Here is a 17,732-nt window from a genome sequence, read left to right as displayed (position 1 = left end):
TGACCAAGTCTATTTGAGTAGTAAAACGTCAAATAACTATTTATTTTCCTTGTCAAAAAGCCTCATTTAATAGTTTTTTGGATTTAGAGGTTCTCTGGAGAGTTTTGTATTATTAGAGTCAATAAAAAGCTGGTCTTTTTATCCTGCTGTAAACTTTGTCAAAGCAATGACAAAAGAACCACCCAAGCAATCAATCAGCTCCTCATAACACCATTGTGCACAGTTATATTTTTATCATGATCAAGATTTAGATTTCTGGGAATGCTCCGCTGCTGTCTGCATTATGCATGGATTTTGCAGTACTCCTTTTTGTTTTCATTTTGGGTTAATTTTCAGATTGACACAATAATATGCAGCACACCTGTCAGGGAGACAGCCTCGCCCTCTGTGTCAGGAAGATAAAATGTCCTTGACAACTTGTTTGTATCAGAGAAAAGCTATTTTCTCACCCTGGGAGGCAGCACTGATGGAGCACTTAAGGAAAGTGTATTTTAATCAACCTCCTCAGTTTTCATGGACAGATTTGTGGGAGCTGCATAACTGTCACCTCTGCAGATAGCGGGGCCACAGAGCACCTTGTTTCAATTAGTTTGAGGATGGTGTTTGGTGTTTAGATGGCACTGACTGTAGTACATCACATTGGTGAAAACAGCTTTCTCCAAGGACATGTGTTCAGCAGATATGGTGTCACTTGTCAGAATCTAATGAACCGCTCTCCGGTTTTAATCAATCGTCGTTCTCAGGAAAAGAGGAAGTCTAAAGGAAAATGAGGAGGAGAGGGAGGAGAGCACGAGGGATGAGCTTGTTGTAATGGGCGTCTTCTTAGCAAAAACCTTTCTCATTTACATGCAGTTCAGAATTCTCCTGAGAGTAAGTTGACAAGTCGTCAGATCTGATTAATCAACTAATTACTAACGGGCATCAGAGGCTGTGTTAAAAAGTAAAGATAATTAAAGAAGCTAACTGAGAAAGTTAATTTTTGATGAATCATTCTTAGCAGCTTTTAAGTGTCTAATAGGAATGCCCCTCAATCAGTCAGCCCTGTGGTGGAGAAAGCCACAGGAAGAGGTTTGAATTAAGTGGTTTAACCTCAAAGATCTTCCCCAACTTGAGAGAGCAAAATCAGTCTTTCATTAAGATAATCATCTCTCACCATCACACTCTGTTTTTGTGTTTGAAACAAATCAATGCCGCCATCTTAGATTACTTCCAAGCACATAATAAGATGTGATGAATGGCCTTTTTGTCAGTATGGCCTTACAGTCATGTTATTATCAACCCCTGAGAAAAAGATGTGTGGTTTTTATTCTTGGCAGTGAATAGTAAAATAACATGTGGGAAAGCGAAGCAAGACAGGATATATTTGTTTACTCACTTTAACCTTGATTCTCCCTCACAATATTAATATAATATGCTCATATTCACAAGATGGAGTCAACGACTATGCATTATAGCTTCCATTTTAGTGGGATCAGCTGTAAAGAATGATATCAGATCGGCTAGGGGTCAGCTAGCATGTGAACCTTTTGGAGATTCCCCTTATGCCTCAGCAGCGTTAACTTTCATCCTCCTTTGTCAGAGCTGTGGCGCCGAGTTGCTTTGGTGAGCAGAGGTGCAGTCAGCTTTGCTACAGGGCTTTGCTACTCGGGTTAAACTGGATGGAGTGAGAGCGTTCTCTTCAATTTAGCAAGAAAGCGTGAGGATGGATGTGTAAGCACAGGCTACCGTGCCAACATCTGTTCACGCTTGCCTGAACAAGCAATAGTCGGCTCCTGTGCGGGAAAATCAGGTTAACGGAGAAGAGGTGGAGGAAAAATCGGAATCACGTGATGAAAATGAGATGAATAAATCGCAGGCTGTGCAGTGGAAATATAAATAAATAAGCATGCCCACATGACTGAGTTTGGGAGGAAGAGGGGGGATGCTTCAGTGAGTCTCATTTTTGGAATTTAGTCGAGTAGCAAAAGTGGATTCCAGAAATAAGCTCAGAGGCAAACAGCATCTGGGAGCGGTGCAGAGGCAGAGGTGGAAGAAAGGGCAGGAGCCTGTTTACATGACTTTATGTAACAGCATGTGTCAACTTTTAGTGTTCACTGCCTGTCACTTTCTCCATCCTCCAAGTACTAAAGTCCAATTAATTGCAGAGACAGTTAGATACAGTGATGGTGAGAGGGAGTGATGTTCTTTTTCTTTTTTCTAAAAAAACAAAATAGCACATACAGTACTGTGCAAAAGTTTTAAGCTCTCAAAAGAAAAAAAAATGCAGTGAATGAAGAGAAATGAAAATCAATATTTGGTGTGACCACCCTTTGCCTTTAAGAAAGCATCAGTTCTTCTAGGTACAATCGTACACAGATTTTGAAGAAGCTCAGCTGGTAGGTTGTTCCAAACATCTTGAAGAAATACCACAGAGCTTCTGTGCACTTAGACTTCTTCAAATCCTTCTGTCTCTTCATGTAATCCCAGACACACACAATGATGTTGAGATCAGGGCTCTGTGGGGGCTATGGCCTCACTTCCAGGACGTTTTGTTCCTCTTTACACTGAAAATGGCTCGTAATGACCTTGGCTGTATGTTTGGGGTTGTTGTCCTGCTGCACTAAAAATTGGGGCCAACATTTGCCTCCCTGGTGAAATTGTATGATGGATAAGTATCTGTCTGTAATTCCCAACATTGAGGACACTATTAATCCTGACCAAATCGATTCCATTTGCAGAAATTCAGCCCCAAACTTGAGAACCACCACCATGCTTCACTGTTGCCTGCAGACACTTATTGTTGTTCTGCTCCCCAGCCTTTCATAAACAAACTGCCTTCTGTTACAGCCAAATATTTCACATTTTGACTCATCAGTCCAGAGCACATGCTGCCATTTTCCTGCACCCTGATTCCTATGTTTTTGTGCATAGTTAAATCGTTTGGCCTTGTAACCACATCAGAGGCCTTTTGGGTGCAACTATTCCATGAAGACCACTTCTGGCCAGATTTATCCAGACAGTAGAAGGGTGTAGCTGGGTCCCAGTGGTTTCTGCCAGTTCTGAGCCAACGGCACTGCTGGACACTGCTATTAAGCCAATTATTAAGCAGAAGATGTTACTCTGAGCTGAAATGAGATGTTATAATTATCTTTCTTTTTTCAATCTTTCTCAATTGCACAACAAGTAGTAGTGTAGTAACACAGTCCATGGTGCATCATAAAACAGTCCAGTTTGCAACACCTTTGGGGCAATATGGGCCGTGTTACATGGATCCCTTCCCAGTAGCAAGTCTGTGTTGCTGTCAGAGGCAGAAGTGACAAGGTGTAAATTTCCTCTTTAAACTTCTGTAAAAGGAATCACAAGTCAGAGAAAGTCAGAAAAGTGTGATGACTTAAAACCATTATGTGGAACTTATCTTGAACGGTTGGATGAAGCTTTGTGGACATACATCTGTCTCTCTCTTCCTCATAAGTCTTTTAGACTAAATGAACCCTAGAAATGTACGCAAAGTGTACAACATCAGTAGGAACATCAACAGAGATGCAGCACATTGATGTGCAGATACAGTAAACCAAAACTTATACTTTCTCTGTAAGGAAAAAATAACACAACAAAGAAAACAATCATTTTTAGGGATTTTTTAACAGTTTTGGTGAAACAGCATAACCGTAATGAGAAATAATATTTGCAATATTAATTAATAGGTGAAAAATAACATAATTTGCAGTCACAATCTAGATTAATTTAGACTCTAAACATTAATTTTCTACACGCCTACCATTTGGCTCATTAAGACATTTTCCAGACTTCATACAAGAAAACTAGTTTAATAAAGCAAAGTGTCTGGATTGTGTTCTCATATGAAGCACCTCCTAAAAGTATCTTCAAAATCCCAGGTACCACATTCTCCCAGTTCAGCTTTAGTGAACCTTGGAGTTAATTCTAAAAATTTCTAGAACTTACTGAACAATGAACTCTTTTTAATGGTGGTATTGGATGTTAGCTTTAGAAGGAGTGATGATTAAATGTTTTATCATAGGATAAAGGTGATCGCAGCAGAAGTGAAACAGTCTAAATAAACCATCCAACCCCTTGCTGTATTCTTAAGAGGTTCGGCTTTTCCTTTAACCTATCCATACATCCCATTGAGAATGTAACAGCTCCATTTTCCGAGGTCTAATAAGAGATTTTGTCACAATAAACTGGCTGACAAATCCAGAAAAATAATCCTGGTCTTCTCACAGTACCTTTAAGAAGAATTTAGTTTGCACAAATCCACTAAATGTAGCCTTTCTCGTTTATTTTTAAATAAATACACATCCTGTCCTCCCTCATATAACAGTAGGTGTTTGTTCGTTTTTATCAGCTGCAAACAGGCGCCATAGTCTCGCTGTCACTGCGGTATCGCTTGGCTTTCTCAACGCCATGGCACACTCATTGCACTGTGTAATAAAACTTGCAAGACGGCAGCTAGAGCATCCTTGAATAAAACAAGTAACGCACCGTATATTACTGACATCTAACAGCGGTGCTGCTCCATGCAGCCATTTGTCTCTTTCTTTTTTCTGACAGAGACAAGAGACATTATGATGTCAGCTTTGCAAAAGGCTCCCCTTGCTATGTGAAATTTGTTTGTCCTCACTTGTCATCTGTCTCAATCTGTGTGCTATACCATATTGTACCGTAGCCTTCTTACACTGCCGCCTGCATTATTCATAGATCCAAAGGCCATGTGTATATCTCGTATATTATTACGCTCTCATTTCAAATAGAAACCTGCTGTCAGACATGTTGAGGTGCATATTTAGAGTCATGGTTTCCAGCTGCCCCTGCATGCTTCTCCTCACCCTTGAACTTCTTGCTTTGACATCTGAACATTAATGCTTTTGAATCCACGGCATAATAGAGCATCCTCACCACAGGTGGGGGGTGGGGATTCTTGCTGCTCAGATCTGCCAAGATCACACCTCATTATCCAAATGAGACATTAATATGAGCCGCTCCCTCACTAGCACAGCATCGCCTGCCCTGTAAAGCCTCTGCCTGGTTGTTCTATGCCAGGGAAAGTACTGCAGGGGACGACAATGGGCTGTGACTCAATTTGTGGAAATAGAGGAGAGGGATGCTCTCTTTTTGTAAAAGGTCCTCTTTTTTTACCATTTGACGAAAAAGAGATAGGCTGGCTGGAGACTTGAAATGCAAATGTCACCGGGGGAGAGCATGTGAGAGCAGAGCAGCTGAGATCGTAGTGATTTATCTTAACATTTGTTTCTGCATGGCTTGCTGTTTCTGCTCTCTGGAGGGTATGCAGAGGAGAGGGATGTGGCAGACAGATGGAGCAGGGGGATTGGCTGAGCCCCTTCGGCCCAGCTCACCTCCTCTAGCCTCCTCCTCCTCGCTGTCCGACCGTGTGGTGTTGGATCTGTCACGCCTCCCTGAGAGCCTGATGAAGTAGGTCAGACGCTGTCCCAGGGTCTGACCACTGGCTCCAGAGCTGCTGCTGCTGATGCTGATGATTCTGTGCAGTGATTCACTTATTACACTCACAGATCCAAAATAACAACAGGGAAACAAAAAGAGGGAAAGGGTAGGATGGTGTGGTAAACAAATAATGCTCTGACCTCTTCTGGCTTAACACGTTTTAACATGCAGATTTGTTTGCTTGATGCCTGATGACCCAATAACAGCCTTTCCACTTTGCACTAAAGCCACATGCAGACTAAAAAGAAACGATGAAATGCATTAGTAATCCTACACTATGGGAAAGCTTGTTTATAAAAGAGCATTGGTGTTAGATGCTGATGTAAATATTCATTGCTCATTAAAAGTGCATTTAAAGTGATTATTGCAACCCCCTGTAGCACAAAATGATTATTTACATGAACACCAGAACAGAAGAATTTCAAGTGGTTTCAGCCCCGATGTGGGATTTCTGGTCTAATACAGCAGCTTTGTCAAGATTGTTGTGACTGTTTATTTTAGGTGTATATCACTGGATATGTAAATCAGACACTATCTGTGCTTTGACCTCTTGGTCTCCAGTAAAAGTCAGCGATTATGTGCCATTTCAGCCAAGAGGCTGTTTTTCTTTTATTCAGGTAAGTTGCCGCACGTTTTCACATGCATGTTACCGATGATGTCACTGGTGTTTTGATGCCAGTATTTCACAGCGTTATCTCCTCCAGCACATTCCCATGCTTCTTCTCCTCTGGCTCCTGTAAAAGGGAACAGAAGTTGAATTACTAGTCTTTAGGTTTTAGTGTCGTGAGTGGCATTTACCTGCACATGGGGGGAAGCCTGCACCTCTGTAGATTTGCTGAAAGCAGGAAGAAAAAAAAAAAAGAAATAAATGTATGTTGACAAACAGAAACACGGTAGAAGTGGAAGAAGGGAATCCGTGATAAGGTGAAGGAGAGATTTGCCTCAGCCGTGACTCTCAAGGCAGCGTGTTTAATTCCTGTCAGTGATGAGCTTTTATTCGTCGTGGCAGAATTACTTTTCCGTGACTTCACAACTGCTGGGGAATTCAGACAGGGGGAATAATGAGGATCTTTGAAAATCACTGAATTAATGTGTCTTTTCCGATTGTCCCCATCCTTATTCGCTCATTGTGCCTTTCTTTATTTGCTGTTGTCATTTCCCTAACCCCCCAAAGGCTCTCCATCTTCTTTTTCTTCTTGCTGCCACTCCCCAACTTCTTCAAGTAACCCTCTGCTTCCTTTTCATCTTCTGTTGTCACCTGCTTGTTTCTCGATTTGTCATATTAACACACCACTCCATTCACCACACTTTAAAATCCTCTTTCATTTCCCCAGCCTCTGTCATAACCTTGTCCAAGCGATTGTGCTAAGTCCCAGGAATGTTTGCATGTCTCTTTTGTCTTTTTTTCATGTGCAGACATGACTGAAGTACACCTAAAAACACTACCTGCAGGACAGTGTCGCTCTGAAAGCTCCTTCTCCCTCAGACGCTCCTTTCTTTCAGTATCTTTGAACATTTCCATCTCCTACTGTTTGGTTTGTGCTGTGGCTTCCACTGAAAAACAAACCCCTCACTCTGTGTCTACTTCATGTTGTTTACAGGAGCCGCAAATCATTTTCACTACAAGATATCTTTTTCTTTTGCTTACCATTTGTCTCTTTCAAAGAGACACATCTGTTTCACATGAAAGCCTTGGATGGAGAACAGCCATCCAGTTGTGAAGGAAATAGATTTTGTCACTAAAATGTTTGGATGTAGTAAATCATCCACTCCATCATGTCAGATTTAAGTGCTCAGAACAGCATGATTAATCCAATGCAAAACAAAGTGGTAGCAGCATTAAAAAAGCTGCAGTATTTCATGTTACTCATAACCTGCATGCATCTATCACACCTCTGGATTGAGTTATAGCCTTTCATAGCACATCCTGCCTCCTATTAATCTCAATGGTGCATTTTAGACATTGCAGGTCAAAGCTATCCGACTATCTGCATATATCCGCAGCCATGCTAATAGACTCCGCCTTTTGTTGCTTGGAACAGTGTTAGAGCTGCAGGGGTCTTCTTTATCTGTCTGTTGGCAGGTGTTGCCACTAGCGAGGGTGTTTGAGAGGAAAGCTTCCTTCCTCCTCTGTGCTGTCAAACACCTCCAAGCCCCCATTTCAAATGAATTTTCCTTAAATGATTGTTTCTGTAATATGATTAGCTTGCACCATAGCTGGTCCATCCACTTTTACTACTTTCAGTGAGTGCATGAGAACAAAAAACCCCTCTGTTGTGGTTACGTGTGTGTGTTTTGTTTTTTTTCTTTCTTTTTTTTTTCAACATTTTGTTATCTTCATATCTGCAAGGCCAGTAGTGTGACCTTGTAGGGGAGGGGGAGCAGCATAGGAGTGCTAGATAGCTCTGAGAACAGGCGCACCACTTTGCCAAAACATCTTTTCTTTTAGTTGCAGAATAAAAGCAGTGTTCCTCCACTGCACTAAGGGGGATCTGATGAGCAGCGCCTGCTGTTTTTCAGCTTCTCTCCCTGCTTTTAAAGTACCTCCATTACAGCGCCCCAGCCATCTGAGTAAAACATCTCAATAGCTGCTTGAGAAAACTCCATTTGTTGTTCTTGGTATGACAGGTTCTAAAGCTTCCTCTTGGGTGGGACCGCCACAAAAATACCTGAATGCTTTCATGTTGATATTTTATAAGGATACTGGCTCATCCTTCAGTCATTAACGTTCGCATGCCTGAAATATGGGTGTCACGAGGTATCACTCGATCCTTTATTGGGATTGAGATGACAGAAAGTGCCTTTGAGGGTTCACTGTGTCGTCTTTAACTGCTTCTATTTTGTGCTTTTAATGGCCTGCTCCTGCATCTTCCACCTCTTTAAATGGCAGTAAATGTGGTGTATTGGCAAACTTAAAAGTGCAAGGGGAAAATCTGCCTAATTAAGATTGAAACAGGGATTTATGAGGGCAAAAACAGATCCTAGCAGAGGAGGGCAGTGAAGACTAGAGGACGGGATTACAGCAGAATGTTTTCCCTTTTCTCTCCAACCTTTCAATCATCTGGATTTTCGCCTCTCTTTGGACTTGGTGGGAGGATGTGTTCTCTAGCAGGGGTGACCTGGCTCTGCTCGCTCATTGATGTGTGTAATGAAGGCCTGTGTCTGAATAATCCCATTAGGTGGTCAGATTAAAACCTGAGCTGATATTTGAGACTATGCCCGGCACCGCTTTAGAAAATGGAGAGCTTTGCAGTCGGGAGAAAGGGAGTAGCGGAAGAGAGCGACTGTGTTTGGGAGGTCTTTCCTGTGGACTGATAGAGCACCATTGTAATTTCAGCAGAGAGGAAGGATTCAGTAGCTTCTTAACTTCACCCACTACCATCTTTTTATACCTGAATTATGCTCAGGGATTTGTCATTTCCACTAAAGGGTAATTCTTGTCGAGTTTAAATGGATATGATTCAACACTTCAGGGTGATCATTTGAAAAGACTTTCTTCTTATGTTAGAAATTAGACGTTGTGATGTTGTGTATTGACTGGTTTGACTTGCCCAGCTGCAGCTTATGTTCTGGTCTCTTTTCTCCTCATCCGTCTGAACCAATCCAACAAGCACGAGCAGCATGAAGTTAACTGATTAGCTTTCTCACTAATTCAGCACTTCTGTTCATTAGTTTCAGATGAACATATGGACAGTGTTAAGATGTCATGTAATAGGCTGGCAGTAAATCAGTGCAACAGTAGATATCAAAACAAGGCAGAAGTTTTAATCTCTCTAAAACACAGTAAATCTTCTTTGTCTTTTCTGACTTGTCTCGTCTTGTTGTGAATTAAAGAAGCCTCTAGTTTCCTCTGCGCGAACATAAGGCTTCTCTTTTTGTTCCTTACTGTTTTGTAATCCATTTTTCAATCTTCACCCTCATCATTTGTGTAGCGAATGGTCTTGTTTGTTTTCTTCCCCCTCTTCTTCAGCCGTCACCTGTGAAATTACTCATACCTTTTTTTTGTGCAAGTTTACCCAACACACGTTGGGTTGAAGGCTTTGATCACGTTTCAGATAAAAGTCTCTTCTGTTTCTTTGCTCAAGGGATCTTTGCACGGTTTTTGGTTTTAAGTGATGACACACATGTACTGTAGTTTATTTTTTACAGTGAATAGCTCAACGGTACGTGTTTCTGTGTGCTTTCTAAAATGGTGGACTTGCTGTGATGGCTCAGTTCAGCCCCTAATGTGATGCTGTGCTGTTGTACTTGTAGTTTTCAAACCCTGGTGTCTTAGTTATTGTCTCTAACAGTACATTAGTTATGTTCTCTTACTTCTGGATTAGGCCACTGTGTGACATGTTTGACTGTTTCTCTCTCTTCTCTGCTTTTTCTGAATATATATTTTGCCCTTTGAAGCGTTTGCTATCTTTTTGCTGTGTGGTTCTGCTGCCTGAATGGAAGAGCTTCATGTTTATCAGCTCTCTCAATGTGATGTGGCTGTGTATGCTTGACTGCTGATAATAATCCCTTGCAGTGCTCTTTCATTTCATTACCTCTACGCTGATGATGAACATGTCTTGTCTTACTATTTTATGCTGGACTTTCTGTCATTCCATATGTTTACTGTGAATGAAACTCAAAAAGTTTAATTTATTTACACGAAAGCCACTTTATAAACTTCCTCTGCCGCTTTCTTATTGATTCACTACATTTTTCTCTGCCTCCCAAACACAGATGAAATGATGGTTAATGCATGCTGACAAACATCATTCACTTAATGTCTTCAGTCATTTCTTCTCTGATTATGTTGTGTGCTAACTGTTTGTTTCATTTGTTCTTGTCTCAAACTGCATGTGACTGTCGGTGAGTGAGACTTGCTGCTTTGTCAGTGAGGGCTCCTGTGGGGCTGGGTGGGGTTTTGTCATACGAGCGAGGGTCCTTCCTTTCCCCTTTGCTTTTCCATCCTTGTCTCCCTTACATCATCTTTCCTAAAAAAAAAAAAAAAATGCACCTGCACAAATGCACCTCCTCCCACCAGAGCACTGACACACTCCCTTCCATCTGTCTTTTCCTACCCAGAATTCCCTAACAACCCGCCACCTGGGGGCCGTGGGATCCCGCAGGAGCAGCACAATGCAGGTGCCGCCATCGGGGGTGCTGTGGGGGGAGTTGCCCTGTTGGGCGTGGCGGCCATACTGCTCTTCATATTCCTGCGCCGCCGTCAGCGCACCTTCAAGGGAGACTACAGCACCAAGAAGCATGTGTTTGGAAATGGGTACAGCAAGGCGGGTGGCCTGCCGGCCCACCCCCCCATCCACAAGAATCTGCAGTACCCCGACGACTCAGACGATGAGAAGAAGCCCACCCAGATTGGCACCACCGGAGGGTTTGAGGCAAGCGAGCGTAATTTTGACGCTGAGTCAGAGGACCTGAAGAGGCCCTATTTCACGGTGGATGAAGGAGAAAGCCGAGAATACGACGAGCGGACTCTGGCTTTCCAGTATGACCCTGAACCTGAAATAGCCGATGATATGATCTCTCAAACCGACGGCTCTGTCATTTCTAAGAAAGAGTGGTATGTTTAGGGGCATGCAACAAGCAAACCAAACAACCTTTGTCCCTCACGCGCATTCCACTTCACCCTTCACTTCCATCCTCCCCTTCCTCCCATACATCAAACTGCACCGTCACACAGTCCTGTCCCCTCCTCAACCCCCCATCAGACCCCATCCAGCTAATCTCAATTAGAAAATCAATTGTCTATTTAAAGTTCAAGAAATATCAACTTGTCAGCCATGGTATCAGTTCCAACAGGTGAATGGGCAAAGAATACAAACTAAGGTATGTAAATGGACTCATGGCTGATCTGCAAGGCCAGAAAGGTGATTGGTTAATACAGGTGAATTCTTCTGTTTGTGTATTTTTTCATGTTATAAATGTATTAAATGTATAAAAAAAAAGATTGAAAAAAAAAAAAAACAGCAGGTTAAGGTTTTGCTGAGCACATTTGTGAAAGTCCTACACTGGATGTACGATTTTTATTTTATTTTATTTTTTTTTGTTTCCTTTTTTTCCATTAGCATTGCAGTTTTGTCCGTTTTTTATATTCTCTTTTTGTATGATTTTTATGTGACCAGAGAATTGAGAGTAACGTGTTTGAAATTACAGCTGGAGTTCAAAGTGTTTGTAGATTTTCATTTGGGTCAAATGTTTCAGAGAAATGAGAAAAAAAAAATAGAAAAAAAGCTGTACATACCTGTGTCATTTCGCCTGTTTAAAGTGGAGTTGGCGTCCATAAAATTACTCATTTTTATATATTTACAGCATTAACAGCAGATTTGTTATTGCTGTTTTCCAAAGACATGCTTAGTATTTCCTGACCCCCTTCTGTCTATGTGCTTGATTTGTTCTTTGCTAAGAGGGAGTCAGTCTACTGAGCCATGCGGATGTGGCACTAACAGATAAATATCCAGTGTTTTCAATTTTTTACTAGATTTTCACTCATGTTAAATCAGTGCCCTTATCAGTGAAGCAGACTAGCAGAGGAGAGGAAGGCTGCAGTTGTATCATAAACAACAATTTCTACTTTTCAGTGTGTGCATCACGATTATATCTAAAAGGCGTTTGGTGAATCTCACAGGAAGATCTCTGAATACAGCTCTGAAATGTCATGATTGTCGCCTGACTTGAACAGTCTGACCTGTGTGCATGCTCCAGATCGCACCACTATGATGAAATGTGTGGTTTTTCCCTTTATTTTTTCTGTCAAGCTGCCATAATTATGTTTTGTTCTGACCCCTTTTAATCAAATGGATGTCAGCGAAAAAGTGTCTGAGGAGTTTCTCTTGTAATGACTGTCTCTCCAGTTGTGACTCTGCTGAAGAACTGGCTTACATCAACAGCATTTTCCATGAGGAGTCATCCATGGACATGAAAAGGACACGATCAGCAGGGAAATGCCAACTGATTTCTTTTATTTTCCACTCGCAAAGAAAATATTTTCACAAGTTAAAGGGAATTGAAAATGTAATGGTGGCTGTGCTGTTGTGTTATAAGTCACCTGCTGCTTTCATGATGTTTTTATTTCATTTTTTTTTATTTCCTAAATGAATTTCAGTTGCTATTTTGGGGTGATTTTTAAAGTAATGAATTGCTGACTTTTCTGAATCTGCAAATATGGACAACACAAATACCCTGTCTGCAGCCATATATATATCTATATATATATATATAGATATATAGATATCTGTTTTAAAAATTTGTTTTAACAAGTGCCAGTGGATGCTAGCGTAGCAAACAACTTGTTTCTCTCCTCAGCACTGAGGTCCATTACACAATCAGCAAAATGTATTTGCTTCAAACAAAGAAAAAAAAAAAAAAAGCTCAATGTGAAAAATTGGAGATAAGAGAAACATTGCAGTAAATCTGTGGATGCAAACAACATATCTGACTGGCTCGGAACAATATAAATACTGTATTAAGCCTTATTTGATGCATGTTTTTCTGTGTGGGAGTGGAAGTGCATATGATTCTATTTTTTTCCATCATTTCCAGTGTGTTTGTCCTCATTTGCAGCTTAAAAGATGACACTTTGCCTGTGTCGTTGGTACTCACAGAAGTATGATTTCATGGGAACGCAGTAACAACATTGCAGTTAACATAAAAAATTATATAAATAAACATATATAGACATTAATGTATATTGATGACAAAAAAACATCTTTGTGAGAGTAGAGCTCACAGATGTGAATGTTCTACAGTCCATGCTTGTCTACTGTATGTTTCTAGATGAGCATGTTAATCATGAGCCTCAACTCTACTGTATATTAAAATCAAATTAGCATTTAAAATCATGTTCTTATAAAAAGTCTGTTGATCACATTGTAGTTTTCTTCCATATTCTGTAAACTTGAGCTCAGTTTGTTTAATTTTCGATGGCCTTATTTCTGCGTTGCTGAGTGGTTCACCACTCAGAAGAAACTGAGCGACAGTATCGACAGGGTCACTACTGTCACTGTGCAAAAAGCAATTTTACAGTTTATAGCCTTCAGTTTGTGCCCACCTGAATCGGGGGGGCGGCTGCTTTGCTGTAACTTTCCAGCTCCAGTTTGTACCACAGCATAATAAAGACAAGCAGGGTTTTTATGTTTTGCTCTTGCATTCAGTGCCTATCAAAGTTAGGAGGCATGAGGTAGTCTGTGCAGTCACTTCCTCATCATTTAAGCTGTTCATGCCCAGAATGACTTAATAAATGATACTGAAATATGACACGGACTGCAAACCTCTTAAAGTTCAGCCACCTATGGTTGTTTACTTGCAGTGTACTTGAGTTGGAGTGACATATATCAATCCCATCGCCTTCTCTTTATTAACACTGTGTCTATACTTGATCTTTAAATGAAATGATCTATTTTAAAATAATTATGATTAAATATGAACAATATTGGATAGTTAAAATCCTAAAGATATCTAAGTTAGGCTATTCAGTTGCACATTGCACATTCTTAAGCACAATTGAAACACAAATCCAGTTAAAAAAGCATCCAAATGAATCGCCATTATCCCGTTTTGAAAGCACAAATCTGCGCTTTCATTTAACGTATTTCTTCATCCACTATGAATCCACTGCCACACGTGCTTTTTAGACATGTTGAAGAGAGAAAACCTTTCAGTTTAAACTTAACATTCTGTATACTGGTAGCTATTAACATTGTTTTCACGTTGTTTGGGTGTTATCACTTTCTATTTTTTAATACTGACTGTAACTTCATTCCATCCTAATCTACTTTTTGTATTCGGTATGTTCAACATTCCATTGTAAATATTGTAAATAAGGTTGAGATTATAGTCTGGATTTATTTACGGACGTCTGTGTAGGGAACTTGTAATGCAAAATATACCTATTTTGACTGCAAACATGGAGACTCGATAATGGATAGATGACGTTGATGCATAGCTTTGTCCAAAGCCCCAACTAAAACTGCTCCTCTAGACCCTTTTTAACATGCCGGTAGTGGCTTCACTGTCATACGAAGGGGTGTCACATACAGTTTGTCAATTTGGTGTAACTCAAAACTCAAAAGAAAAATTGTTTGTATGCAGCCATGTGAATGTATATTTCTGAGGGTGTTACAAATACAAAAGAAAAAAGAAAAACAACAAAAAAAATCTCTTGTTCAATTGTGATGACCCGGTGAAGTAACTTGTATTTGTTTCAAGCATTAAATGAGTTCAATAGTCAACAATGTTCTGTCCCAATTTACTGATTGGATACACGTGTGTTATCTGATTGAATATGGATCATGTCTGAAACACGTTTCTTATCAGTGGGTATTGATGTCAGCCTTTTTCCAGTAGCTTTAATCAATTATGTATCATCGTCGACTCATGCAGGTACATATTTGGATTATTTTCTTTGTTTGCCTGAAGTGTAAGGGGTTTGCCCTGAACCCCCATCACACATCAGGGGCCAGATGTATAAATAAAGTCTACACACTAAAACCATGCGTATGCCTTTTCCTGCACAAAATGGCTTATATAAAAGAACATTCACACATCATGTTTTCTTCTTCAGCATTTTACAGTAATTTAAGTTGCATTTGAGTAATTGATTTAGGGGGAAAAAAGGCAACAGCAATGAACCTAAAATACATTTTTTTTATTTATCCACATTAATTGTGGGTGTTGTTACAAATACCTACAGCTGTTCCATAAAGATGGCTGCTCGTGCACTGATGGACGACCTCACTAAGAAGAGAACGAGTTATTCTGATTTTCTGCCACAAGAAGATAGATGGCTTGTGTTGTTTTAGGTTTCCAAGGGCTATTTAAGAAAACAGCCAACATGCCATTCACTTTCTGTACAGCTGCGTCTCCCTTCTGATCATCTTCATGCCAGCCTGCATCCGTAGATGACTATGGCTTCATCTATTGGAGAAATAACAGACTTGATTCTGATGCACCTTTTGTCTCGTTCATAATCAAACGATTTATTTTTATTCTCTGCAGGGTCCTTTGTTCTGAATATGCAGAGCTGATTGCTGCTGTGACTTTTTCCCATTCAGCAGTTTTTCTATTTGTGATTCCAGAAATATAATGAAACGATCAATAAAACAAATTAAAGTTTCTCTTCTTTATTGAGTTTACATTTTTTTTAAGTTGCTTTCCTTTACTATTGCTTCAACATCCAAAACCAACCGTGGTGCAGATATGTGTGTCATTATGTGATAGAAACAGTAAGGGATTGTTTGCATTTATTCTTATGCAAAAAATGGTACACACGCATAAAATTTCGATTACAAACAGAGAATCATACAACTTTATAAATCTGGTGATAAAATTGCAATTTTTTTCAAATTTTAGCCATGAAACTACAGTTTTATGCATCTGGTCCCTGAAGAGCACATGGTGTCCATGCATCGAGCCAGTCGACCGAGCAGTAACAGGATGAGGGGTGTATTCATGGTTGCCTCCATTCTGCACTCCTGTTCATGAATATGAACACAACATTTACCATTAAAAAGTACAAATAATCTCAAATATTCTTGGGAAGTTCCTAATGAACAAACCACCTTTAAAAAGGCACCATCTACAGTTTATGATATTTGATGGTTACTGCTGTAGCTTTTGGGTTTTTATTTATTTATTTATTTATTTTTTCCTTTTTAATTTGAGAGCAAAAACTGTCAGGCAGATGTTGATATTGAGTTCAGAGCTTAATGAAGCTGCAGTGATATGATGAGAGAAGCCCAGTGTAGAGTCAGACGGATCTGTCTCAGACTGAGAGATTCAAGTGCAGACATCTGCACTGTGCGCATTAAGAGCAGCCCAGAATTTGCAGCTGTTGCCATCCATTTGCTAAAAGAGGCCTTTGTAGCCCAAGGGGCTTTGATGGCACATAGGCTTTTAACATGCATGGCCATCTAATTTTTTTCTCCACTTTACAGGGCTTTAAGTTGAGATTCTACCACATTTCTCTATCAAAGTACCTCTTGCATGAAATATGGCAGGATTTTTATATAAAAATGCGCTCTTCGTGGACTGTAAATTCAAAAGTGACTTTGTCAAAGCAGCTTGCACAGTGTGGGATCAGAAAATTCAAATTATAATATAACATTAAAGATTACATTAAGATAACAAGATAAAAACATTTCAAAATAATGATCTGACTGTTCCTGCTGTGGTTTAGCCTTTTTTGTTTTAGTTTATCTTATTATTTCATATGTGCTTTCCTGGCTAATGGTGCTGTTAAGTTCAGAAAAGTCTTGTATTTGAAGTTGAGTAAGTATTCACTTCTTGAATGCTGGTTTTGTTTGCTATGCAGAAGCCTTTTTAGCTGCTGTGAATTGTTGAGCCTCCAATAAGCCAAGAATTGAGGGAAAAATCAATCCAAATGACTTCAGGAGCATACACACTCAGCCAATATTATGTCATTACACTACAGTGACTGAATGGTTAATGGACACAGTGTATTAGCATAACCAATTCACTGGACTGGAGAAAAGGGGCTTTTTACTCATTGATCAGTAGGGTGTATTTTAGCTGCACTTCTTTGCAGCTTTGAGGTCAGTTTGAATCCAGGTTTACATACTGACAAAAGAAAAGGAAATTGTGTGATGTATTAAAATAACTGGTGTATCTATTAAAAATCAGCTGTATATTCAGTGGACTCTGCTGTGTAAGTCACAATATGAAATGTTTTCTCATCGAATATTCTCATTGTTGTCAAAAAAAGTCCAAATTACCTTACTAGTGTCGAATGCTAGAAAATAAAAAAGTACTTTGTTCTGTTTGTTTTCTTTATTATAACCTCTTTCTTTTTTCTTGGATAAACAGATTGTTCATGGCTTCTAATATTACAATATGCTTTTTTTTTTCTTGTTTCTACTTGTTCTTAATGTGTACATCTTCATTGAGGTTGTCCATAATAAAAATGTGTTACTGAAATGGATGTGTTTACACTTTTGCTGTCAAATAGACATCACAGCCTTTTTTGAAAAGCACATCATTAATGTTTACATTTTTGGGAGAGGTTTTAAAAGGTAATGTGTTGTCCATAAAAAGACAGCAGTTTGTGGAGATCCACTAAATCTAAGCGTTCATTGTGTTCCCCATTAAAGTTTAGGCCAGCATGTTTATATGCTATGTTTAGCATATAAATGCAGCTTTTGTTAATCTGAAAGTCACTATTTTTCAGAAGTTTAAAATTTACAGGGTCAGAAGTTTATTTGGTGTTTTGGAATATAAAAAAATAAAAGATTATCTGTACTTTAGGATTATTATGAGTTGCT

The 17,732-nt window shown here is 39.7% G+C and overlaps 1 protein-coding gene across 4 annotated transcripts in view; it reads left to right on the top strand.

Annotated features, from left to right (window-relative positions):
* The window catches only part of nectin1b (nectin cell adhesion molecule 1b), a 157,996-nt gene that overhangs the window by 65,730 nt on the left and 74,534 nt on the right, over nt 1-17,732 (top strand). The window contains exon 6 of one of the 4 annotated variants that reach the window (XM_041994185.1): nt 10,522-12,807. The exons of the other annotated variants lie outside the window; for them this stretch is intronic. Coding sequence (XP_041850119.1) covers nt 10,522-11,027 — 506 coding nt within the window. The 3' untranslated portion in view covers nt 11,028-12,807. Of the gene's footprint in view, nt 1-10,521; nt 12,808-17,732 lie in introns of those variants that run through there. 4 annotated transcript variants of the gene reach the window in all.

Source organism: Melanotaenia boesemani, chromosome 9 (assembly GCF_017639745.1).
Source record: "Melanotaenia boesemani isolate fMelBoe1 chromosome 9, fMelBoe1.pri, whole genome shotgun sequence".
NCBI lineage: Eukaryota > Metazoa > Chordata > Actinopteri > Atheriniformes > Melanotaeniidae > Melanotaenia > Melanotaenia boesemani.
This window is presented reverse-complemented; position numbering and strand designations above follow the sequence as displayed.